Below are 26,607 nucleotides of genomic sequence, written 5' to 3'. Positions count from 1 at the left end.
TCCTCTTTTGCCTTCACACTTAACTCCTCTCTTGGGATTTTTCCCCAAAATAATGCTACGGTCAATTTTTCACCTCACTTGAAGATGGAGAACATTTGCATCCATATGTTCCTAAAATGCAACTAGCTTTGGATACACTTTGATTTATGAAAATATTTTTCGGGCTGCAGTTTTGTCTGAGCTCCAACCACTTAACATGAAAAAGGAATGACAGACACATTGGTTTTATTATGTGCCATTATGGATTCATTATGTTTCCTTTCCACTGTTCAACATTTAAGGTCATTGTTTTGTTCACAACACAACATATCATATCAACCAGCTGAAAAACACTGCATAACAAGAGCAGCTGTGGTTGTAGGGATTGAGGCAGAACTTACTGCATTGGTGACTTCTATTTCGTAGACCCTCTGAAACGAACCTCGGTCAAAGAAAACCAGCTTCCCATTTCCCTCATCTTTCTTCACTGAAGTCCCCGTTACAAGAAGCTTGTCATCAGGGCTGAAACAGCAGTCAGTCCTAAAAAGGAAAGTTACACACAAACAATATTAGCACCATAATAAGAACAGCAAATAGATTGTAATTAAGATGACAGGCAAAAAGTCTCACATGGAAAAGTAGTTGGTCAGTCCAGTGGCTACATTCACAGGCTTTCTGAAGTTGCGTATATCCCACGTCTTCAGAGTGTCATCACCTACAAAACAATAGTTGGAGACCACACGTAACTGTAAATTGCAAGATTTACCTTACAATAAGTCACAGCGAAGGAACTTTCTGGTTATGTTAAATAAGAGACTCTTATACAGAGTTATTCCCGTTTATCTTTGTGTTAGAAACCTCTTGACTAGATTAATTACCATACAGAAGCTTCATTGTTGTTGTGTATATATGTCTCTTCTGAGTCTTCCGTGTTTTATTGGTGGTGGTCCCTATTTATTGTCACACTCAGGAAGAAATGCGCTACTTCTCTGCTCAAAACAATCACTCAGTTACCTAGCATTGGACATACAAACTGGATTCTCTTAGTTGGACTGCTGATGATTGCAACTTCAACATGTGCTTTGGCAGATAAGGCTATGCTCTTGGTCTTACCTCCACGTGAAGCGAGAGTCATGCCATCATAAGAGAAGGAGAGGCAGGAGGTGTCTGAACCTGGAGTGTGGGCTTGTCGACAGTGAAACTTTGTGTGAACCTAGGAAGAAAGAGCATTGTTGAGATTTATATGGGGTCTGGTAGGGTTTTACAGTTTAGTAGTGATGTGCAGCACACCTGCAGTTTCAGAGGCAAGTCCTATGTATGTGTCTGAAAGTGAGAGACGAGAACAGAAGCATAGGAACAGAAATTCATTCCTTGTTTTTTGGAAATGAGAAATAACTGACTAAATACAGACTATGTATCACAAAAACATTACAAAAAAAACTAAAAAATGTGAAATTGATCTTCACAAGATGAATAAAAAATGCAGTCTTCTCTGTTATGTCTAGAGTTTCTGTCAACATGCTGCCTTGGTCACTACTTCTCACCAATATTACAGATTTTTTACAATCTCTTGATGTCCTACTGTATGAAACTGTGAGCACTGCCTCAGTAGTTCACATTTCAGCCTGTCAATGCAGTAACAAAAAGACCTTTTCATTCTCGGTGTTTTCAAAACAACACACGGTTTTCATTTCCACCATGAACAACATACTATGTATTTAACTATGAAGCCCACTTGAACTTATGAAATATCAGCAACTTAACACACTGTACTCACCGCACTCTTTAGCAAGACTACAGACCACAGACATTTACTTTGGCGAGCTTTTAGGTTTCTGCCTGACAGATGGTATTTTGATTTTTCCTACCTGATGCGGTATTATAATATTCCTACTGCGTACAATTTACCAGGCAATAACACACAACAGACACACTTGTAACTGCAGCCCTAGGCTAACATCGCCTTTTTGATTCTTGGTATTATTAGCCATCCTTAAATAAGTGTAAGCCAGTATCAACATCTATTTAAAAATGTAACATCAAAATACCAATGACTGCCAGGATCAACTACAAAAAATGGATAATAAAATGAGCCAAAGGAATAGTAGACAGCAGTAGTAGAGTGGAGCAGAGTGTGTCTCAAAATCTCATTTTGAAAGTGTCTCAATAAAATAGGTAATGTGCCACTCCACCAATTCTACACACTTAGCCTGTGAAAGTTGGATCATCGTTAAAGGCCAATTCATGCCAATGCAACTTTTATTATCCACCAAAATCTGCGAGAGTCCAAACAGATGCCTCTAAGGATGTCTGCATGTTTTTTGATGCATATTAACTGTGAATGTGTTAGGACAACAAATGGTGCTTCAAATAAATGCTTATTATGAAGAAAAACTGTATAATGAGATTCTCCATCATCCGCACCTTTATAACTCATCATTAAAAGAGTTGTAACTGAAGTAGTTGCTGCCTCGATGTCAGAGATACTTTGATTGTTTTGGGTTTTAGAGTCTTTGTCAGTCATAACGGGACATCACCCATAGTGTTGTGGGCATTGTTCATTTTTTTCTGACATTTTACAGCTCAAACAATAAATGGAATGATTCGGAAAATAATCAGCATTGAAACTGATATTGAAAACAATTCTTAGTTGCAGCTTTAAATGTGTAATTCTGGAGTAGAGACCGTATACATTCAGTCCTTGTTGGGTACAAGACAATAGCAGCTTCAATGGAAAAGAAAGGCCGTTCGCCCATTAAATATTACAACCTCTGAAGTATTTACTGAGGCAATGTTCTCACCAAATCATGTGTATAATTTTGCCCTTGTGACCATTTCCCCGGGATGGTGCTATATACAGTATGAGAATGTGATCTTACTGGGCTTGGCTGTGATGATCAGCATGTATCACTGAAAACCAAGTAGGCTAAGTGACATTTCATTTGAGGTCATTGTATAGAGGTGAGAAAATAGTGATTACAAAAGGCCACAGTGAATGGTATCTCGTCTTTGTAGGTCATAGGGTATAGACAGATAAAGAAATATAACTTCTTCAAATATTGTGAATTAATCCGAGCCAGTTCAGCCATGTACCCTAACCCTCTCATTGAAACAGCTGTTTTGAAGATGGTCTACCCTCCCGTGTGCCTCCTCAGCGCTCACTGAGTAAGCAGTGTAATACTGTAGTGCAAAGTGTGTGTGTGCCAAGTCTGGAGTTGTAGACTGGAAAAAATCCAGCTCAACACTATGTTACTGCAGCTAACTTATAAAAAAAAAAAGTCTAGATTTAGCAATTTGGGCTACTGTTAATTATTATTTTCATTGTTAATTAATCTGATCACATATTAAATGTTTAATCAATTAAGAGTCTATCTTGAAACAGCTCAAAGCCTGACTATATTTGATGTACAATGATAAGAAACAAAGAAAAACACTAAATCTTTATCAATATTTAAGAAACTGAAAGCAGTCAATGTGTCATTTTTACTAATACTTTGTTGCCTTCTCTGCTTCCTCCTACATCCACCTCCCAGTGCCTTAGTTTTACCTGAGCCGAGTACAGCCAGATTACACAGATCGATCATTACTAGACGCCGGTGAAGCAATAGTCTGGGAAGTAGACTTGCTAACACTCAAACAAACATAACCTTGGTTTATACAGCTACATTTTCATTAATTCTAAACGGAATGCAAATAAATCAGTGAAAAGAGAATTGCAGCAATGCAGGCTTTTGACCAAAAAAGGTGGATAAGGAATTTGAAGTGAGCACAGAGTGGGGAAGACAGATAAGATAGAGAAATATAGAGCAAAAAGCTGGCAAAATGTGCAAGAGAGAGTGGAGCGTGAGGTGAATGAGTGATGTGCCCTCATGATAACAGAAGGAAACGAGGCCATGCTTCACTTCCAAAGTAAGTGGAGGGAAGTTATTAACTTTCACAAGACAGATAACACTGTTACCTTGGACTGTAGATAACATGGATTACACTTTTTCAGGCCTTTGTCATTTAGTCTCTGTATTCTCTCCAGGGATAATTTTCTGCTCTCCATCATCATTTTGCTCATAGATTACCTTCAATCCAATTCCATTCCTTACATTTGTTATCTTTGAATATTTGCCTATTCTTTTATTTGCTGTGCGAAAATTGACTTGGTTAAAATAATAAAAGCCAAGGGGTCGACACTACGTTTTCTAATCTTGCAGCACGCCTAATAAGTTGCAGCTAAAGCATAATGTGTAATGTGTGTTGCCTTGGGGCCCCAATTCAGTCATGCATTCACAATGGTCAGTCAGGACTGTGCTTTGCCATGCTAATGGACAATAGGAGTGTATCTAAACACACATTTATGTAACTGTGAAGGCATCTCTGCATGGTAGGCACAAATGGGTTGGGTGAGGTCAGCAGGCTATGAACAGGAGGGTGTGTTGATGAACTATTTCTTGTAATTATCTTTTCTTATGATGTTGCTCAGTGACACACAATAAAAAACGGGCCAGTGGAGCAGATATTACAGGCACCTTTCTATGCTTTTTTAATGAAAATAATTGTGTTTCTGAGAGCTGCAGTCACAGGGTGAGAATTTATGGCACCAAACATGTAAATATTACACCATAAATACACTGCGAGCAGAAGGTGATGAAATCTGCTTTACATAACTCCAGAGAGAACTGCGCAGATGTGTTTTTTTTCTTCAGAATCAACCTGTTCCATGGCCTCAAAACACTTTTTTTTTCACCATAGTCGCAGTTTTCATCAGGTCAACAAATAAGGAAAATTATGAGCTGTTGTTCGACCTGTAATGAATCATTCCACACGAGTTCCACAAGTTTTTCTCTTCTCTCTCGTCGTCTGACGTCTTTCTTTCTAAGATTAACACCATCTGCTTTTTGCACATGCTGTGTTTTGACCCCTTTTATGTTGTTCTGTTATGTCACACTGTCTTCAGTGTTTGCTTTCCTTTTGCATATTGAAAAATATAGTTTCATCCAACAAGACAAACAAGCGGAACAAGAGGAGGACAACTCTTGTCCAGTTCTGGAATAAATTAAGCAAAGAAAAATAGAGAAAATGATCCTAAATGGGTCAGTCAAAAAATTGTAATACTAAGTAAATATAAATACAACTAAGGAAATAATAGACATATTTTTTATGCTTGGTGATTAATCTCTATCAGGAAAGTAGCACCTTTAATGGGTAGTTTTTGGTTATTCTAGCTGCCTATTGCAAACATACACCCGCCACAGCTATTTCTAGATCATATACTGCCGTTGTGAAAGCTTGAGTGTTTATTTACTATCCTGATGTTGGCCGGCACTGGTAGATGCCATGGTGTTTGCTTCCTGTGATAATCTACGCAGCCGGCTTGTGAAATCAGATTCTCATGCACTGTTTGAAACTTCTCTCACGCCTTGTGACATCCTCTGTAAGCTGTGGCCTTCTCTCCAGCCAACAGGCATCGGGCTAAATCGTCATGATTTTATTCAGTGAGCCAGTGTGACTATTTTTCTAAACAGTGTCTGCTGCTAGTAAGTAATGGAAGGTTGTTTTATACGTGCACACACATATTCGCACACGCACACAGACAGAGCTCTAATCCACGTCTACACACATTCGGCAGCAGGAGCTGATAAATAGCTGAAGGAACACAGCATTGGGTTTCATTCTCTGCAGACTATGATAACAATCTACCACAGCGCCAACTGTTTCAAATCACGCTATCTGAGTGTTTTTATATAAATACTGCAAGGCTCTCTGCTTCTTCTTTCGTACTTTTAAAAGTGCCCACCTGAAAGACTGCATGATGCCCAGTGTGCAGTCAGTTTTACGTCTCACTCTGACCTCTGTTACCGGCTAAGGATCAAGTGGCCAAACCACAGTACTGAACAGCTGCTCTGATCTTTCATGGAAATCAACAAGTGGTGATGGTGAGGCGGTGTGAGTTAGAGAATCACACTGTGGACAAGGGTTCTGACAGTCCAAAAGCGTGCTATATTAAACCGTATTCCTTTATGCCTCAGTCATACAGAAAAGTCTGTACATGACAGGACTATTATGTGTATGTTGTTTCCAAGTCTTTGTCAGGGTTAAAACATAGTACACAAACTGGCTAAATAGGTGAAAGCTGTGGAATTCCTTTGCAGAAAAACATCTCTTTAAAAATCACTTAGTGACCACACATGTAGAAAGGGTTGAAGGGAGGGGTAATCAAACTGTGTGGCAATGACAGAAACAATGGGGCAAGTTACAATGGAGGCACTGAGATATGGTGTAAATGTTTACGATTGGCTCACTAGATAGCCGGCTGGATGAGTTTGTTTTTCAGATGCTACGAGGGCAGGTTCATGATGAAGATTGTGTATGTACTCTCAATGCATATCAGCTCCTACACTATTCCTAAACATCTTTATTGGACACTAAGAAGTTCCTCTGGGATTGTGTTTTATAATCCCTCACATCTTTAAGCACTTACAGACTTTACAATGGCATATACATCACTGTTTTGAGGGTGCAGATAATCTGGTGACACGTTGTAGCAAATTATGATGCATATAAATGAAGAAAAAGGCGGATTCAGATGTTTTGCTTCTTTCCTTCTAAACAGTCAGTATAATCGGGATTGTTTTATACTTAACAATTCTTTAACAGTGGCAATATTATTACAAGCAAAAACTACAGCTAATTACCACTGTTTTTTGATCATTCCGAACAGAAAGTTAAATATATTGTTGCAAATTATTATGCAAGACGTAGTTTGAAAATACTCAATAATTAAACTCATAGCAGAAATCTCTTGTATTTGTTACATGAATATAAGAATTCTGAAAATTACGCCACAAAAAAGGTAAAGCTGCACATGATTATATAAACCCTTCTTTGATATCACTCATTTATTGACGTTGTAGGTCTATGTAAACTTTTTAACAATTTTTTTTTTTAATTTGAGGATGCCTGTATTGCCCACCAGAGCTACTGTTTCCAGGCCACACACCCTCATAAATTCCTTCAGTTTTTTCTCCTGTTACTCACACAGCAACCGTGTAGTCAATAGTGTTTTGTGCACAATCAACTGGGATGGTGCCTTGTCATGAAAAAAATATTGCATTCTAGTTAGTATGATTCTTCATTTCATACCATGTAAGGAAACTCACAGTTCAAAACTCCACATATCATTTGGAGATCATTTTGACAACTTCAGGGAGCCTAAAGAGACTTACTATCTCTCCTCCTTCTAATATTCCAGCCCAGATCATCACTCTGCCCCATCCTTGCCTGACATCTTGTTGGAGCAGGGTGGCCGTTCACCAGCTTTCCAGAGCTCCATCTATCTGGACCACCCAGTGCAGCACGGCATTCATTTGTGAATAAAACCCTTTAAAAATTAGTCATCATGAATTTCTGACCCCACTGCCAACTGTTCTCTGAGGGAGCTTTGGTCAGGCCAAACAGCCCAGCTCTGGAGGATGTTTGATTGAGAGATTCATGATGTGACACCAGCAGTCTCAAATATTTGTTATCTGCTCTACAGTGGCTTTTTCATAGCTGCCCTTTTAATACTGTCAATTTGTCAAGTAGAGAATTCATTGGCTTTTAGCCAACCAATTTCACCTATGCTCCGAATCCTTCACAAATCCTCTCAGTTTGATGATCTGCTGTCAGTTTCCAATATTTTTAAAGCCTCTTGTAAGACATTGTACTATTGTAGGATTTTTATCTTCAGAAAGATCATTCTTCCTCCCTGTGAAAACTGTGACTTAATAATGTAGAACAACCTCTTTCAGTGAGTTTCCCTTTAATTAAGATTTCCCTTTAAGATCACCTGTCAAACTAATTACCAACCATGTCTGAGACTGACAACAGTTATCTGTGAAGATATGGAAAAAAAAACTTGGACTGAAAACCTGAAACTGACATCTTTACTCTACTGAAATCTACTGTTACATCACATGTGACTACAGTGAAACTGCAGTGTTTAGTGAAGCCTGGAATCTTAATTAGTTTTATCAAGAACAAGATGTGATGAAGGCAAGAATCACAAAGGATCCACAATTAAGAAAGGATTTGTCGGATCTAGAACAACTTAGCACTTCTTGATTGCTGTTGGCAAGTCATTTTTAAATGTTCTTCATGGCATTTAAACCTGCTATGGACTGTTATGCACATAAAATATTTCATTTTTATTCGTAAGGATTAATTGCTGTGACAAAACTACCTTGTGCAGACAAGCAGCGAAAGTTTGCCATGTCATCTGACAGTTACACTGTACAAGATGTAGTTTACCAAAACCACCTCTTTTGGGGTCCCACTTTGAAGTCTGGAAACATCTAAGTTCACCAATGACATCATAACATTCCTCAGGTCTCTGTGGTAATGTTTTGGAACGGAGGGCTTCACCCTCAGTGCACCACGTATCACAGAGTGCACATTACCTGGCAACCATTTAAATGCAGTGTTGTAATTCTGGCACCAACCCCTCTGGTCAAAGGATGAACATGCAATCAATCCCTGTGGCAGTCCAGTGAAAGAGACCTACTTGACTCCCATCATAAGATCAATCAGCTCAAGTCAGGGTTCAAGAACACTATGTGTCATCCTCAATAGCTTCTCTTCAGGCTGAGTTATAGATCAAGGTCATGTACATGATTGATCGTGATTGATCTGCCCGCATATTCTGGCCATGAGTAATAGTGGCAATACAACAGGAGATAGGCCTCATTTGAGTGTGGGAGGGAGCAGCAATAAAAGCATCAAGAGGTCAACTCCTTTTTAGGCTTGTGGCTGAATTCGAGTGAGCAGCACAGGTTGCTGATTAGGGCAGAGGGCACCAACTTAAATTCTTGAGCCATTCAGACAGGGCAGGCTCCAGTGGTCAGGAAACAGACAAGACTATTGTAAGCTGCTATGGGACGCAGGGTAAATATTTAGCTTGGAGAAGGAGGGGTAATAAATTTTGAGAGCTTTAACCCAATTGCTCGAAGCTTGTAGCTATGAGCGGCCCAGGGGTGGGATGATGGGTGACTGGAGGAGAGGTGGGAGTATGCACGACATGGGTTCAGGGAAGCACATGCTTACAATAAGAATGTGGTTACAGGGAAAACAAATCCCACAAACTACATTGTTTGTGTGTCCTTGAATTATGAAGTTGGCTGTTGGAGTAATTATCATGTAGCCTACTTCCAGTTGGATTTATCTGGATGAGTCCCTTTGTCCTATCAAGCTGTTCCAGCGCAACTCCTAATTGTTACCATCTCCAATCTCACATGAAACAACAGATGCATCCAACCCTGTCCATATATGAGGCTGGACAGATGAAAAGATATGAAGTGGAACAAAAGAATTAGTGAGATACGTGCAAAACAATAACTTCTCAATCGCAAGATGAAAACAGACTCACACCAAGAATTGCTCAAAATCTATATTGTCCTGACATTGGTTGTTTTAAGATGTCTGTGTGCAGTCTTCCATCAATTTTATGTCCCACCTCAATATGTGGGGTTATAGTCTTTTACGGCTCTCAGGTGAGTAACCACAAATGTTTTCTCAAACCAGGGAAAAAAGCAACTTACGAGCCAATGTTTGCGAATCAGCTAGCCATAATGTAACATAACACCACACTGGAATGACGCCTGCAATATGTCGTCTTTGAAAATACTGAATTGTGAGTGCTGTAGGTCCACTAAACCCCCTCTTCAACAGAATGCACCTCTCCCTTCTGTTTTCCCATCTTTCCATCTGTTTTCATCTGACTGGAACTTTGTATGTGACTGAGAAGAAGAGCAATAAACTGACAAATCTGCTTTGCTGATGATCAACAGGAAACTGCAGCTAGCGATATCCTTTTGTGCTGCAGACAGTGACGACAGATGTATCACTCTGACAGCCATCAAGAAGAAAGATTTACAGGCAGGTGAACACGGATTTGAGAGTAACTTTCAGTAAAAAAAAAAAGCATGTGAGTGACTCAGAAGACCTACTTTAAGAAAGATGGAGGAGATGCACTCTGCAGCCGTGAATGGAAGTCATTTATATCAACAGTGATGATTTGTCAAATAGCTCAAGTGAAAACAGCCAAATAAGTGAGCGCAGTGCTTCCCAGGAGCCAAGATCAACTATTACCTCAACATTGTGAACCGTTAAGAAGGGAATGTACGCTTTGATCATTTAATTAACCTAATTACCTAATAGTGGAAAATGTGCGGAGGGAAATTGTGATTGGGCCTCCCAGCAACTTTCACGTAACTCAACTCAATCATCACATGTCAGTTATTTCAGTTACATAAGCAGATATTTTTGGCCATGCTGGTGGCGCAGCTCGAGGGATATCAGTCGGAAGCAGCATTTCAGTCTAGAATGAAATATCTCAGTTTCTATTATATGGATTGACACAAAATTTAATGATGCTTTAAGTCTCTTACTGAATTGGTTTACTCCACCTTTTTTTCATTTGGTATAGATTTGTGGTTTGGTGTTCTTCTGTCTTACCTTTTCCTCCAGCAACATCATCAAATTAGTCCTGTGGATTACTATTCCCAGTTTGGATAAATGTATTGTAAAGCCAGGCATTTAAATTCTTCAATGTTACTGATTTCTTGACCTCTGACCTCTCTGCCCAGTGACCTGACTCTCGTGACTCTTTACCCGAAGCGATAACAAAACAGACATCCTTTGTTTACAGCCCACTGCACGTTGTGGTGTGTGTGTGTGTGTGTGTGTGTGTGTGTGTTTGTGTTTGTGTTTGTGTTTGTGTGTGTTTTTAAGACTCACGCTGAGGTTTCTGTCCCAGATCTGGATGGTGCCATCTTGGCAGCCTGCTGCGATGAGCTTCCCATCACGGCTGTAGGTGCAGCATGTGGGGGTGACCTTCTTTCCCTGCAACGAGCGCGGTTTGAACACCGACTTGTGCTTCTTCTCTGAGTTCAGGTCCCAGGTGCGCACGGTGCTGTGAACAGACAGAGAATTTAATTTATCCTCACCCAACTGTCGTGAATCAGTCATAAAATATCTGTCCCTCAAAACATATTTGACCATCAACACTACCCTCCCCACCGTAATAAATCAGAATCATCCAAATACAGCGTGCCCTGGTCATTCTCATGAACATGAGGTGAGGCAGCTCTGTGTTGCAGGGTGAGGCGTTTTGCAAACAGTCGAACAGTAGATCAGTCTGACAGGTATGTCTGAAGCTTCCATGAAATCCTGATTCTCTTTCCTACATCTGTTGAACACATTACACAACCTGGAGCCCTGAGAAGCAGAGTTTTTCATAATGCACAAATGAGAGGTTTCATTCCAAAATGTCATAAAACGTAAGACCTATAAAAATCCCTTATGGCTACAGCTTCATATATAAAACATTGAACACATTAAACTATCGTCAAATGGTGCTAAAAATAAAATATACATTTACACTTAAAGAATGCAAAAATTAAAAAAAACTGAATATCCAAGTTTTACATCAGATGTAAATAGAATTGTCTGTATTAATCATTAATTGTAGTTTGCTGCCATTTGGCTTAAGCCTCTGCTAAAATAAGGGTTAACAATTGTGTTACTCAAAAAAGCCCTTAGAGCAAAGCATAGTGTTTTTGCATTCTCTGAATCAGATTAAAACAAGGTGGAACATTTCACCTTTGACCCTGCTGACATGACTTTCTGTCAGGAGGTCGTCCAAGCAAGAGATGTTGTACACAGCTTCTTACAATCCAGCCTCAAGTTAAACCAAAACAGCTAGTTAACATCTGCAGCTACAGCTTTTCATTCAACTGCCCCGACCTTCTCAGAGCTGCAAAATCCCCATGAAACCAGTGCAAAAAAGATACACAAACTAATAAAAAAAAAGGCAGATCAAAAATTATGACCGGATTGACAGAGGTGCCCGCCAATACAGAGACACGTTTATTGAAAGACATTACTCCACAAGAGCACATTTAGCCAACCTTTCAGGAACCACGCCAAGGCTCTCGGCAGACAGAGTACATCCAAATGTGTCTGTGACCCACTGCTTGCTTTGGTGAGCATCTTAACCTTTGGGTCATGAGGTCAGCAGAGGAGTATAAACACACAGGCAGGGCTGCTACTAACAGCAAGGCAAGGATTCCTTCGTGGCCGTCTACAAAGTCACAGACACACACACTCAACAGTGTTTGGATAAGTCTAACAATGTGATACAAATGCCAGCTGAAGACATATGGTTTGAGTGAGAACTGGGAAGGGTCAAATAAAACTCTGTTTGATGCATAGTTGTGTTTAAATCTACATAACCCAAAGCTGTTAATAAATCAAAAAGTCTCCGGCTGGGGGGGAAAAAAGCACAAAAAGCCACATATATATATATAGAAAAGGACACTGCATGATACAACCTGAATTCTACTGCATTGTACAGTAAGTGTTTATAAGAGTAGATATACAACTGTATGTGTGAGAGTGAAGAAAGGAGAGTGATAACCATGGACTGGATGACAAATAGGTCCACCTGCTGCCTTGCACAGACATCTCTATTTTGTTTACAGAAGACTGCAGGCGTCTGTCAACCCAATAAAGACAACATAACCTTTTCCGCAGTGCAGGTTGGAATGTTATTTATCGTAAGGGTTCTTTCCAAAACATGGCACTGCAAGCTGTCAGGGTGACAGAGCAGAAAGGTTGGAGCCCACCAGTGCTAAGAAAACTACGAGCATTGGGCAAATACTGCACATACTCACCTGGGGAAACTGTCTGCGCTAATATGTGGTACTCTGAAATGGCTCGTTGAAGTGTAAAAACTTCCTATCCCCCATTAGAGTCACAAAATTCACTCAAAAAAGCAGTAATAAAAATGAACTTAAGCCTCAGAGCAGCTTTAAACTTTAAGGTCCGATTAGGTGGTTGTTTTTGGAGAGCAAAAGCAATGAAAGGGCATGAGACGTCAAAATAATCCCAAAAAATAGTGAAAACACGAGAGGGTAATAACTTTGCTGTTTCCTTCATGTTAAAACCCTGTTTTCCCTTCAATCAGCAGCCCCATTTTCCTCAACAAACGCTTCAGAGACAGAGGGGTGAATGTAATAAAAAGAGACCTATACAACCTCAGTCATGCATGTGCACTTTACGAGGTAGCACAATCGTTCACACATCAACTGAGGAGTGACAATTCCATGGGCCCCAGATTTTATCTGTCCTTCAGGTTATAGGCCTAGTGGGGGCGATGGTTGCTAGGATCACTTTCCCAGATGATGAGATAAGGAAGAGACAGAAAAGAAAGGCGTACGTCTTGTTTAAGGTTGTTTACTGGTCGAATTCCAGTGATAGGCTGATGACTGGTTGACTGACTAACTGGGGCTCTGTTATGAAAAAGGAGGATTAGGAGGGAAGATCCTCCATCTCCTATCACAGCTGATGAAGATAAAATGGGGAAATAACAGAGGGATTTGGGAGGAGGCATCCACACAGTTGCACTCAAGCGAGCAAGAAAGCCAAAGAACAGAGATGCTTTGGCCCGAGCACAGATGGACTGTGGGTACAGTGAGAGGCTGATTCACAAAAACTCACAACATTATCAGCGTGGCTCCGAGTTACAAGATCAGTCTAAAGATGTCTTAGCGGGGCAGGTGTGACTGCACACACCAGGTACAAAATACCTGAAAAAAAGCTTTCTTGGTGTCTTTGTGCTCGAGTCAATACGGCTTTTCAGATTTAACCAAGCAATCGTGTGATAAGACGCTTTCACACCAGTAAGGATGTGGCCTGATACTCAGTTCAACAAGAAAAAAAACAAACACTGTATTCACAGATCAAACACTAAAGAACTAGATGCTACTGTCAGTCAAAAATTCCACCATGACTGTAAATTGAACAAGCAGGATAAATGCTCTCCTTTAAGGTATGGTATGTGCATTCTTGGGCAGGACATGGAACACTTGCAGTGTAAGGTGGGAGCAGTTGGAGATGCGCTGGACTGTGGATGAACCTGATGTGTCCAACAGTGTGAATCACCCCAACATGCTCGCACACATTTTGTGTTGTCTGTCCTCACTCTTCATCCCTGTCCTGTCACGCAGATCACACTTAATAACCCAGCAGTAATGCCCCTTTTCCTCCAGCTATCATTTAGCTGAGAGCACTGAAAAACAGACGGCCTACTTACTTGACACGATCAGTATGGCAGAAATAATCAATTAGGAAACAGGGGCTGAGAGAGAAAAAAATACTCCATACAGAAAAAACACTGTTAGCACACGTGCAATTAAATATAGATTACACATTAATGCAGAAAATCAAAAATGTGCGTTGTGTGACTTTATTTTTGTGGATGCTTGCCAAAGCTAATCATGTGTTTGGTTTGAGAGCATGACTAAGAAAAATCATTTGTTCCTCAGCAGTAAAAAGTCCTGCCATGTTGTCCGCTGGGTCTCACATTCAAGTCCAGCTGCAGCCCTGAAAGCAGGCCAGCAAGAAGGGAATCCCTGGCATTTGAACCTCCTGGAAACATTCCTCAAATTGTGTGTAGTTGTGTGTACACATGCTCAAGTGTGCCTCAAGATTCAACAGAAATAACATGTGGGCCCAATTAGAAAGTCGCCGTTTGTCCCATCCTCTGCTCCACTGGCTGAAATTTCAGTCACAAAAAAAAGAGCATAACATGAATTTCTGATCATTCTCCTGGGCACTATAAAACTGCAAAAGTAAAATAAAGAATCAGTGACGTTGTGCTCTTCTCACAATGTTAGTTCTCCTTTGTTAACTGTTTAAAGCAATAAGGTCTACTAACTTTAAACAGAAATTATTCAAGGTTTTTAAGTTGCTAGTGTTTAAGATTTCATTTATTAGAAAAGCCTGTAGCTCTCAAAACACATCACTTTCAGCAAATCCCAGCCATATTTCTAGTTTATTTCAAGTTCTGCCCTGCCAAAGAAAAACTGAGAGGAGGAGACCAACCGCATATCGCCTTCACTTTCTGTGAAATAAATCCATAGTTTTCAAACAGTTCTCCAGTCTTTCAGCAAAGACTTAGATCAAGTCAACGTGGCTCAGTGCTTGATGGGCATTTGGCTTCTTTATATCAAACATTATTGTTGGAAAACACTGTACCGTTTTACAAATGACAGAAGAATGTGAAATGTTGACACATTCACATCACTCTGAGGGGAAACACTGTTCACTGACCAGCTTGTGTCGCACGGTTCTGCTGAAGCTCCATTCAGCCCTCAGTTTGGGAGGACAATCGCTGCCACCCTGCTGCTGCATTAATAAACTGCTTCATCAGTGCTTCCCTCTCATCCGCTTCCTCTCAGAGAAAAAAAGTCTGGGTTGATGAAATCATTCAAGGAGCTGGGAGAAAGCACTTCTGAATGAGGTTCCACACAACAAGGGGGATCTTTAATTAAGGAGCGGGGCGGTCCAGTGATCATGCTTAATAACCTATTCAAATAAACGCAACAAAGACCTTCTAACTAGGCAGAAAGACCTGGAAAAGCCTAGATGTTGGTCTAATGTTGAAGCAGACACCCACTGGCACTACTGGTCCATTCTAAAGAGGTCCACTGACTACAGCCTGGCCTCTCTGCAGAATCCGGACTTCTTCAAGGGATGGCACTGAAATGGATGGAGCAGCATACGTCATGAGGTGGTGATTCAGAGAAAGGAGGAAACATTCTTTGATGACCCGTCTATAATAAACAGCATAAATAATCCATGTGGACTGAAAAGCCTGGCTGTCTATGAGGTTTTAGTATGTTCCAACTTCCAAAAGTCCACTAATAATGGCACAGCGCTGACACAGCTCTGTTTCATGTCTTAATGGCAGCTGCAGACAGAATACAGTCTGAAATAATGCAGATACACATCTTACATCAGGAAGCTTATTGTTTGTGGCTGTGTCTGAAGTTCATGTTTTAGTTACGGGTAAGAGAGTCATGTTGTCATCCATAGACAGTAAGATCCTGTACATATCACCTATGATGTTACACAGTACTTACTGGAGATTTGGTTGGAAGCTTGTTGGTATTCTAGCAGTTACATTAGCCAGGTAATGCCAATCTGAACACTGAACCTGTGCAACTGTGACACGCTGACACTCAAGGACACTTTCCCAAACATATACAGTATATATTAGCAGATTTAGAAACTTGTACAGTAAAAGCTAAGTATTGGCTGAAAGAAACAAAAATGTACCCAACTATGACATCTATAAGGTCTGACTGACTGTGGATTGTGTCATTATGCGTGCGTGCGTGCGTGCGTGCGTAATGTTGTCTGTGCTGTTTTTATTGTTGGTCCTCTGTCTACTTTCACTGAAAAGCCCAACCAGGGATGGGAGTTGAAAGCTACCTTAATGCTATAAACTCTATATGCAAGACATCAGATGTTTTCTATGTTAATTGCACGGTCCTTAATGAAATAAATAAATACTGCATACCTTTAACTTTTGTCTACTGTAAAGCCAAGTTTCTTTTCTCTGAAAATCCCACACAAGAGTGCATAAAATCTATTGAGACCATAAACTCTGCTTCTTCAGCTGCTTCAGTGCAGTCACAGCCAGTTCCATCTCAGATGAATTCAGTAAAATTCAGATTCAACTCAAACCTGGAACATTGAATGATATGAAAAAAAAATGCTTTTTTGGGGGGAAAAAAAACAAGCAACGTTTTCTATTATATAGGACGTATATATCAACTATGACTAAAACTATGATGTACAGCTTTGTAGAAGATGTGAAATGTTTCGGCAACCAACATATCACATACTAATACCTTGAATACTAACGTTTGAAGAGAAGTGGCTATCAGAGTACACAAACAAGGACTGAGGTAATGTGATCTGTAAGTTCAGCACCTATTTAATCTCCAGCAGTTACATTCTGTTTGCACTGGAGCAATGAAAATGGACGTTTGACTGAAGAACTGATAGGTTTGAGAGGTAGCGGGTTCACCAAGGAAGTAAAACACATCACTTATCACCAAGTTACCCCTGCACTGCACAGCAAATTACCAACATGATGAAGTAAAAGTGCAGTTAGGGAAGTTGAACAACAGTTCAACAGCCTCCTCCACCTGTAAATCAATAGAAGCAGTCCCTCCCTCTCTGTAAGTCGCTGCCTCTTTCCATGTCTGAGACTCAGGTTGCTGTGTTGACCTGGTCTGCTGCTGTGAACCTTCCCCACATGCAGCTGTTCTGCCTGTGAATGGCTCCCTGTGCGCTCCTCTCCGCTGTTCTCCTGTGAGCTGGCCAGGGGCAACACTCAGTGCTAACGTGCCAGGGGAGGATTTCCAGAGCCTCAATAAGAGCTAAATAAACCAACCTCCACATCTGGGAGAGCAGTAACACTGGTAAACAGTGGGCCGTGGCCTGCCCACAAAGCCAGGCCCTTGTTTCCACTTAATGATGATAGCCCTGGGTTTCTGCACTGCTGCCTGTCACACTCACTTAGACTCATCACTGCGCTGTAGCTCACTCACATGTGTTCACTCACAAATATTCCCGCACACCTATACACAGGGCAAAGAGTTACAGCTTCTGCAGCAATATAGGTCTGGTGTTGTTTTTAAGGAGGCAGTAGGCTGCTAAAAATCTGCTATCTGAGACAAATATGTTTGTATATCAGCCTATTATCTCCTGTGGTTGATCTGGTTCAAATCGCTGCATTTGGACAGTATCCAGTATAAATGTACCATGTATCAATGCACATGGGGTCAGACTACAGTTTGCAGTGGCATAGTCTGGACTAGAGGACTCCCTGCTGGTGACAGAGGAGATGAGAGCAAAATTAAGTCCACTCAATGAAGGCACTGCTTTGGATGTAGACAACTTGGTTTGCCAGTAAGGACAGCTGTGAATAAAATGTTGTAAAAGTACTCATATTATTCAAGTAGTAAATCTGTGAATGTTACCACTAAATTCATGTTCTGGATCACACTGAAAGTTACATGAAGTAATGCAACAAAATAATCTAAGTTCATTACCTGAAATTAGGTCCAACTTGCATTGTTATGAAAATTTATGCTATTTCAGATAATTATTTAAAAGCTCAGCACTTCTCCTGCATAGTATAACTCTCCCATTGTTTACTGTTGCTCATGGGTTTTCTAATAATTACTAATAATGACACATTCCTGTTCGTAAACCAGAAAATGTTTAATATGCCTGTGCATGTAGCAGGCAGGTTGTAACCATTTCTCCATGTGAAAAAATCTCTTACACAATTGCAGATTAGGTTTATTTACCAGACAGCAGCACAAGGGGAAGTGACAGCCTCAGCCTATAACTAACAGCTTACAATACTTGTTTAAAACTTACCCATCATTGGAGCAGGTCATGAACTCTTCTTTAATCTTCGGATGCCAGCAGCCGCAATTCAGCATTGCTGTGTGGCCCTGAAAAGAGCATAAAATGAAAATTAACTGACTGCACAGTTTTAACACAAACCAAATGGTTGTTGACGAGAACCTGAACTTTGCTTCTAGTCAGTTAGAGGTGTTGCACACAACCTAAAATCACAAGCATGTTGTTTAATGCAGATCCAGTTGTAGCCATGAGAGCGAGTGGAAACGTAAAAGGGTAAATGCTGCCAGTAGGAACCAATGAAAGTGAATTCATGAGGGTGTATTTTGCAATCTTGCATGCAAGTAATGCGCAAAGACAGCTGGTGTTCTTCACTGTTAGCTGTTGTTCTTCATTTGTCTCATGCCAAAACTGTGATGTGAAAGGTCGCCAGTTAATTATTTCAAGGGTGCTGTAACATTTTTGTGATGGTGCATTTTCAGTGCATTGTAGCGTAAACTGCATGGCAAATAAGAGGTCTTTATCCACAGAGACACCCTATTTGGCCTCCTAATTCGATCATATTGTAACACTGACTTCCTTGACATGGACCTTGCCTTACAACTGAGCCGGTGAACTTGAAGCCGTGCAGCAGGCTGCATCACAGCTTCAAACAGTGAGCTCCTTGCAGACCAACTTTTAGCCATTTCCTCTGCTGGAGGAGTCCTGCGGAGAATTACTCATAACAAATGACTTCAAAGCGGGATAACCCAGAGAGAGGCCTCCCCGACTGCCAGGTCAGAGAGGAACATTTCAGTGTGATGCAAAGAGGCTTCAGACATGACATACCACTATTTGACAGGACGCTCAAGAAAGCAGAGCTGTGCATGAGCAGAAATTGACTAAATGACATTGGTATGTGTGGATCAGGAAGAGGGCCTGCCTGTTCGCTGTCAGATACTTTAAACACACCACTTGAATAATTGATAAAGTGAAGCTGCCTATGTCTTGCTGTTTTATGGCTAAAAAAGAATCACAAATTGCCAAGCTGTTAAATTTTACGGTAAAATACACACTCGCTATATGATGAGGTTGAAATTCAAATGGGCTGTGAATGACCCAACTGCTTCCCTGTTCGGTGCAGTAACATCAAAACAAACAATCACCCAACGCAAGAGCTTCACAATTAGGCTAAAAGAGCCGCTACCTTCCTAAACAAATCTGATTCCTCTTCCTTAACAGTTTAGGACAACAAATTGCCAATGACTAAAAAGAAACAGACGGATGTTCATACCAATAGTAAACATAGAGCATGCTAATGACAAGCAGAACCAAAACAAAAACCCTCTCTGGCAACAAAACTGAGTAAGGATAAGGGACTGAGGGGACAACACTGACATTCCAAGTTTGCTGTTATTGAAACTGTTTCCAGCAGAGCGTAGACTGGTTTTTGTATTTCTAAGGTTTAAGTTTAGGACTGCTGAAAGGATTACTAATTAATCAATTAGTTCATGGACTAAAAACTGGAATGAAAACTGTATCAAGCAAAAGGGCCAAACATGTTCTGTTTCAGCCTCTCTGGTGTGGTTATTTGCTCATTTTTCTATGATTTTCTGTATCTGGATTTTGGACTATTGGTGGATACGAAACTTGAAGACTGTGGCACATGAGAAAATTATGTACTATTAAGCTATTGCTCTCTAGGTTCCAAGATGTCTAAAAATATTATATAATAATATAAGTCAGGACTGCATTATAAGTAGCTGATAAGAGGGGTTGGAGACCACCTTCCTTGTTTATTGATGGCCCCTATATATAGGTCCTTAGCCAGTATATAGGGAAGACTAAACAACTATGCCAGCTTGCATCTAAAAGATAAGGGACAATACGCTGGACAGAGAAAACAGATCATGGGAAGGTCAATGACACAACTTATAATCCTGTTATCTCTCCCAAAGCAGTTTACACAGAATTCACACTTTGAATGGTGTGGATGAAATAAAAACCTGGAACTCTCCATCAATCAGGCCTCATAAATGAGAGGTGAAATGTTTTCCAGAACCAGAAGAAGTCCTATGGCCTTCTGCCGAAGCACTTAGGATTTGTTTCTGTTATGGTTTTTCCACAAAAAAAATGAAATTACATGGTTAGGAATTCCGAGATGACATCTATCTCACAGTGACATGAGTTTGGAGGGAAGCACTTGTCTGTCAACAGAGGCAGAGCAGAGGCAAGGACTTAATTATCACATGGGACAGCTAATCGACTGGGACACTGTCAGTGGGCCAAAACGCATTTTCATTGAACCAAACTCATCATCATCATCTCCAGATGGGACAAGAATGGAGGACATCCAGGAAAACTCTACTCGCAATCAATGGGCCTTCACTTCAAGTCATTCATATGGGTGGTATAAACCATGTCTAAATGCACCGCAGCTGGCACAGATGGTCACTGACCGCCAATATAGCTTTCTTAAACACAGTAAAACCCAAACATGGACACTTAATTAGGATCCTCCTTTGTAGATTCAGGTATATACAAGAAATGAACCACGACAGTCCTGAAAGTATGTTTTGTTCTTCTCCCCCTGAGACTGCTTCTGGCCAGTCTCACAGCACAGACCATGATGCTTGAATACAAAAACAGACCAGCTACACCTTGCTACCATTACACATTGGCAAGTTATACCCACAAAGCAAAGGAGCAGATCATCTAATCCGTGTTCAGAATTAGCAGTCACTCTTGGGCAGACTGCTGTTGCTATAGAAATGAAAACATAAACACCTGCAAGATCTGTCATATTAATTCCAGATTAATACAACTTAGATTTTATTTTTATAGTTTTGGCTACTATTGGTCATTATTTTATTTCTACATAACATTACTTAAATCTGGTAAACACTAAAAGTCAGACAAGGTGAGAAACACATACTGTTAGTCAAAAAATACACCAGTTTTACCAGTGAAAATATTACCAAAAATGGTGATTTTTAACCTCCAACTTAGTTAAAGGACTAACTTCTTGGTTCAACTTGGCATAACACGGTTGCTGTTGTTGTGCGCACAGTTTTATTCTGCAAGGAGTTATTATTACAGAGTGTGCTGCACTTATGAGTTTTTCTCTAAATAAATAGATCTGAAATCTGGTAAAAATGTGTTGGCATCTTTACAATCTGCGGGATCATCTGACTGCTTGTGTTTATTTCCCTGTCTGTCCTTGTTGCAGTGTTTCCAAATCTCAGCAATTACTTTGATGATATGTTGTCATAAACCAACTGAAATGGTGGACAAATTGACAAAAATGGAGGCCCAAGCTGAATAAACTGAAATTGCATGTGGACATGACTTTGGCATACCTTGGTGTTAGCCATATCCACAATGTACTGGTCTCCCTTCACACACTCCATGACGTTGAAGCCGTCACGGTCCAACACCTTGGCCTGAGCATTGCCAGAGACGACCAGGATGACATCCCCAGTGATGCTGTACTGCAAGGACTTGATCTGATGACTGAGGGGACACACAAAGAAAAAAAAAAAACATGACATAAAGATGTGTTCAGATTTGATTTCTGTGGTGCTGCAATGTTCCAATACGTATCTTAGAGTCATTTTGCAAGACATCTGCACGCTATGAGTGTACATAAGAAGCTTTTAAACCTTCAAACAGCTCAAGTACAAACACAAACGGCAGATACACGCAGCTATAGGAACAAAACAGCCCGACATCTGATGAACACCTGATGATTGGCATCTTTGATCTACAACAAGCAACAAACAATCCACAACAGTAAGCACAATGGCATTTTAGCTGTGAAATGGAAAGAATTACCTTTCAAACATTTTACACAGAAACATAATACATCTTTGTGATGTAGAGGCTCTAAAAAACAAATCCCCACCGGAAGAAGAGAGACTTATCTATTGATCTACTTAAAAAGATAAACTATATTAGCTCTACGTGACATAATATGTAATTTTCATGTTTTGAAGTTTGACTGGGGAACACACAAATCATTCTGAAATGCACAACAATGTATGTTCTGATGAGAACTATCTATGCCATTATACCAGTATTAATACAGCAGGGTGTAGATGGGACCAAAACTTGTAAAAAGATAATGAGCCTAGCATCAATTCTGTTTTGAAGTGTGGAATAGTTGCATTGGCATCTTCAAAACCTGAACAAATATCACCAAATTCTCAAACTTCTCTATGTTTTAGTTTTACTGAGCTCACAAGTTTCCTTTTTAAGTCAGAAAAGAGGAACAGTGGACCTTAACAGCACAGCTTGTTAGTAAACCAAACAGGCTACTGGATCACATTGTAATCAAATTAAATGTAGCGTAAATTTTAGTTAATAAGGGGAAGCCTGCTCCAGCTCAGCCCACTGACTCCCAAAACCTAAAAAGAATTTGATCTTTGATCATAGTTTCAGTGAAACACAGAATAAACATGCATCCACATACACAAACACCCACATATCTAAACCATCTGCTTCTGAAAGGCTCATTTTGCATGAAAAGAGAGGATGTCACAGAGTTAACACAAGGCCCAATGAAGCTCAACAAACCCATGTGTGTTTGTGTATGTGTGTACACTTTGGCACACATAAAAGCAGTCAGTGCACTGGATGTTTGCATGAAACTAATTAAGCACATGTTAAGCAACTGTGTTGATGTTCCACGTACCACTCACAGGGCTGCAGGGATCTGAAGGCCTGCAGAGCCTGGTCCATCCCGGCAAAATCCCAGAAACGCACATCATAATCATATCCACCAGTCACCAGACGGGCTCCAGAGGGGTCTAGGCCAAGAGCTGATACCTGAAGAGACAATTACATAATTTGAAACTAAAACGACAATGTATCAGTCTGTACAGTTCAGGGGCCAACCAACTGTAGAAAACTGCTTCAGATGCTTGAAATATTTGATAATGTAGTCACACTGCCTCGGCTGAAGGCAGCAAAAACAAATAGAAGCCAAATGTTTAAAGTTTCATCATTCAATTATTCAAAACAAAACTCTTTACAAACGGCAATCATCAGTGAATCTGGCTACCAGCCTCAAAACAAAATTAATCCATTTTCTCACTTCTAGATCAAGTGAAACAGACTCAGAGATGCCCTGATGCAGACCTTGATGAGATGTTTTAGTGTGCGCATAATATATATGAAATATGTTGATTATGAGCCATTTATGATAAATGCGTCTTTGACAGATACAAATTTCTATTCTAGGCAAATTTAAAAAAAATCAGTGAAGACTTTCTTTAAAGAGTTGACAACAATTCTAATTACTGACAGTTGAAGCCTTACCGTCTTGGTCCCGTGCTGCAGAGTGATCTCATGAGTGTCTGGAATCTTCTTCACTGGATTCTGGGACAGAAAGTTGAAGTGAATACAAGGAAATAAAATAAAAGAAAGACAAGACTGCATTAGGGGTGTGGTCATAATGCAGCATTTCATTCAATTATATACATTTTTACTTTACCAGGCTTTTTAAGAACAGTCACACAGTTGTAAACGGTTGTTAGGATCTGAGCTGCTTTGTTCAAAACTGAGTCATTTACTTAATTTTAACCCATAGTGTAAATACTATTCCAATCAAAATCAATTCTTCACCACTAATTTTGGTAAGACTAATAATTTAAGATGCTAGTATTGCTCAGCTGAAGAAACAGAATCATATACGAAAGATGCAACATCTCAAGGACATAGTATTATTTATGTCCCTAATAGTGCAGCACTGACCAGTGATTATTTTTCTTGTGCTGCCATCTTGTGGTGAGATTTGAAAATACCCCAGTGTGTAATGTAACAGATGACAGTAACACAATCATACACTACAAGTCAAAAGTTTGGCTTCTCATTCAATGGTTTTCATTTAATTATTTTGTACATTGTAGATTAATTACTGAAGACATCAAAACTATAAAATAATACATATGGAATTATGTTGTAAACAAAAAAAGTGTCAATCTTCAGTATTAATCTACAATGTACAAAACTATACAAATACCTAAAAAGTACTGAATGAGACTTGTAGTGTATCTTTAAATAATAAAGCTGCAAATGACTGGATTACAATTTACTTCTTCAGTATCTGTGTCCTGATATTGTGAATTCTATCTCACTATCAAGGACACCTGAATATAACGGAATCATTGTGAACCATTGTGTTTACCCTACTGAGTCACAATGTCTGAACAAGAAGGGTGAAAACGCACTGTGGACCTACAGGAAGGATCTTGTAATCCACAGTTAATCTTTACTTTTCAGCGTGTCGTTTTAGACCTACATCATCATCGTCGTCATCTTGTGCCTCCTCTTCGTCATCATCATCGCTATGAGCTGTGCTGCCTGAGTAACCTGGAGGAAGAGGTGGTCCCACAAGCTCATCTTCATCCTCCTGGGCTGCGTGCTGAGGAGGCACTGGGGGTCCAATAAGCTCTGAGTCTGAGTCTGAGTCAGAGTCAGATCCACTGCTACTGTCACTCTCATGTACTCTAGAAAAAACAAAAAACCATCAAATAAAGCAAAAACCTAACAGCAGACATGTGGCTAACTGTAAAATATCAGTCACTCAAACACAAATGCTCAGAATTGTTTGCCTACCTCGAAGAAGCAGCTGCAACTTTTTCTTTCTGACTGTGGACTGACGGTTTGACTGACTTGGAGCTTTCCCCATCCTCTTCCATCTGAGTCTCCTTCTGCCTCTCCTCTAAGGATCCAACAATTACAATTAGACACATGTTTGCTAAACAGGTTTTGTCTTACCATGACTGAGGACAAACTCACCTAATACACGCTGACTTCTCTCGATTGCTGTTCGTCGCGTCTGTTCAAAAATGGCATCAAAGTCAAAGGTGCGGGCTTTCTTACCTGGAAGGCACAAATCACATGACTTGATCTATGACTGTCACAACTCAATTCATCAGTTCATCATATAAGAAATAAAAAAAGTTCAATAATTAACCATGTGTGCTGAAAGGCACATACCAAACCCAGAAAATCCCATGACAGATCCAATGTCTCCATCACCACTCATCTTCCCTGTAAAAGAGGAGAATGAAATGTTAACCTTATGTTGTTCATAATGAAAGCTGTAATAACGTCTTTTTCACATGATTGCTTAAAAATGGAGATTGGTGCTTGCTTGATTATGTTCTCTCTGTAAGGCATAGATGCTTCAGTATTGTCTTGAGAGGTAAAATCTCTTAACATTCGTAATAAAAATCCGAATGCTATTCCACACAGTGCAAGAATATGAATCATTGAAAGCTGAAAAACAACTAATGATGTAAAGACTCATGGTATACTAATACTGATGCAATACCATCAACATAACGCCATAAGCTTTATTTAGGTGTCATATTATTAAAATGTACAAGAAGTTAATTAAATAACTTCATTTTACAGTGTTTGCACAAACAAGGTGATTTTAGCTAATGACGTTTAAAGACAGCCTCTTTTGAAACTAGGACTGCACAATGTATTGTTTCAAAGTATCGTTATTTACTGATTAATTTTTATACAGATGCACGTTCCAACACAATTACCCTAATTAATCCTAATCACGAGTTATTCAGGTCATCTGGTGAAAATTGCTGTGGTTTTTCATACCTCAATATAAATCGCAGAAGAACAAACAATGTCAGTTTTGTAAGATTCCATACAGCCCTGACTGAAACATATTGTAGCTTATCTGTTTTGTTTGACATCAATGTTATGTAAGAAAACGTTAAAACAGTACTGTGTGTTTAAAACGTGTAACCATAGCTGTTAGCTAACAACCACTATTTCTGGTTAAACAGATTTAGGACTAAAAGCACTTCGTGTTCTATACTTACGGGTATTAAGGGCAATAAAGCTGTGACGTCTTACAGTATTTGCTTATTTAAACTCAACAGTGCAAAGTGAATACATTCAGGGTAGAACATTTAAGTTCAGAAAACAAATGAGCTAGCTAAAATAGAGGCGACGCATGTTTGTTTTCATGTAGCTTTACGAGAATAGTTTAGCCACCGTTAGCTGATAAACGTCAAACAAGCTCGGAAAAGAGCACATATATGTAACTCGTGTAAAACTAACGTAATACTGAACATACAGACATAAAAACAGCAAAAAGCTGTTACCTTCATCCACTTTTTTGGGATCCATGTTTTTAAATACGAACGTTACCTTTGACCACCGGAAGTCCTTCTTCTTTGCTTCCTGTTTCGCTCGCAGCGCTGCAGCTGTTCTGCGCAGGCGCTTCCTGTTGGTGCCGTAGCCCATTGCCTTGTTTAGGAAAGTCTCACTTACGGGCTTTTTGGATGAAAGCAGCTCGTCCTTTTTGTATTAATAATAGAAAAAGTTTTTTTCCACATCGTGTTTAAATGTTCACTTTGGTGA

At 39.9% G+C, this 26,607-nt stretch overlaps 1 protein-coding gene across 4 annotated transcripts in view; it reads right to left on the bottom strand.

Moving 5' to 3' along the window:
* The window catches only part of LOC111574922 (WD repeat-containing protein 70), a 43,838-nt gene extending 17,333 nt beyond the window's left edge, over positions 1–26,505 (bottom strand). For all 4 annotated transcript variants that reach the window (XR_002746686.3, XR_008604565.1, XR_004848155.2 and 1 more), the window contains exons 1-13: positions 26,349–26,505; positions 25,213–25,266; positions 25,012–25,095; positions 24,829–24,934; positions 24,512–24,719; positions 23,530–23,589; positions 22,904–23,037; positions 21,570–21,723; positions 18,247–18,323; positions 10,741–10,915; positions 1,093–1,192; positions 610–694; positions 381–519 (exon numbers count right to left, since the gene is read on the bottom strand). Coding sequence is in view for 1 of the 4 variants with exons in the window: in XM_023279745.3 (XP_023135513.2) it covers positions 381–519; positions 610–694; positions 1,093–1,192; positions 10,741–10,915; positions 18,247–18,323; positions 21,570–21,723; positions 22,904–23,037; positions 23,530–23,589; positions 24,512–24,719; positions 24,829–24,934; positions 25,012–25,095; positions 25,213–25,266; positions 26,349–26,490 (1,518 nt within the window). In the remaining 3 variants the exon portion in view is untranslated. The remainder of the gene's footprint in view (positions 1–380; positions 520–609; positions 695–1,092; positions 1,193–10,740; positions 10,916–18,246; positions 18,324–21,569; positions 21,724–22,903; positions 23,038–23,529; positions 23,590–24,511; positions 24,720–24,828; positions 24,935–25,011; positions 25,096–25,212; positions 25,267–26,348) is intronic.
* Between the last annotated feature and the right edge of the window lie 102 nt (positions 26,506–26,607).

Source organism: Amphiprion ocellaris, chromosome 17, assembly GCF_022539595.1.
Source record: "Amphiprion ocellaris isolate individual 3 ecotype Okinawa chromosome 17, ASM2253959v1, whole genome shotgun sequence".
In the NCBI taxonomy this organism is placed as follows: Eukaryota; Metazoa; Chordata; class Actinopteri; family Pomacentridae; genus Amphiprion; species Amphiprion ocellaris.
The sequence above is the reverse complement of the archived record's forward strand: the minus strand, read 5'-3'. Positions and strand labels throughout refer to the sequence as shown.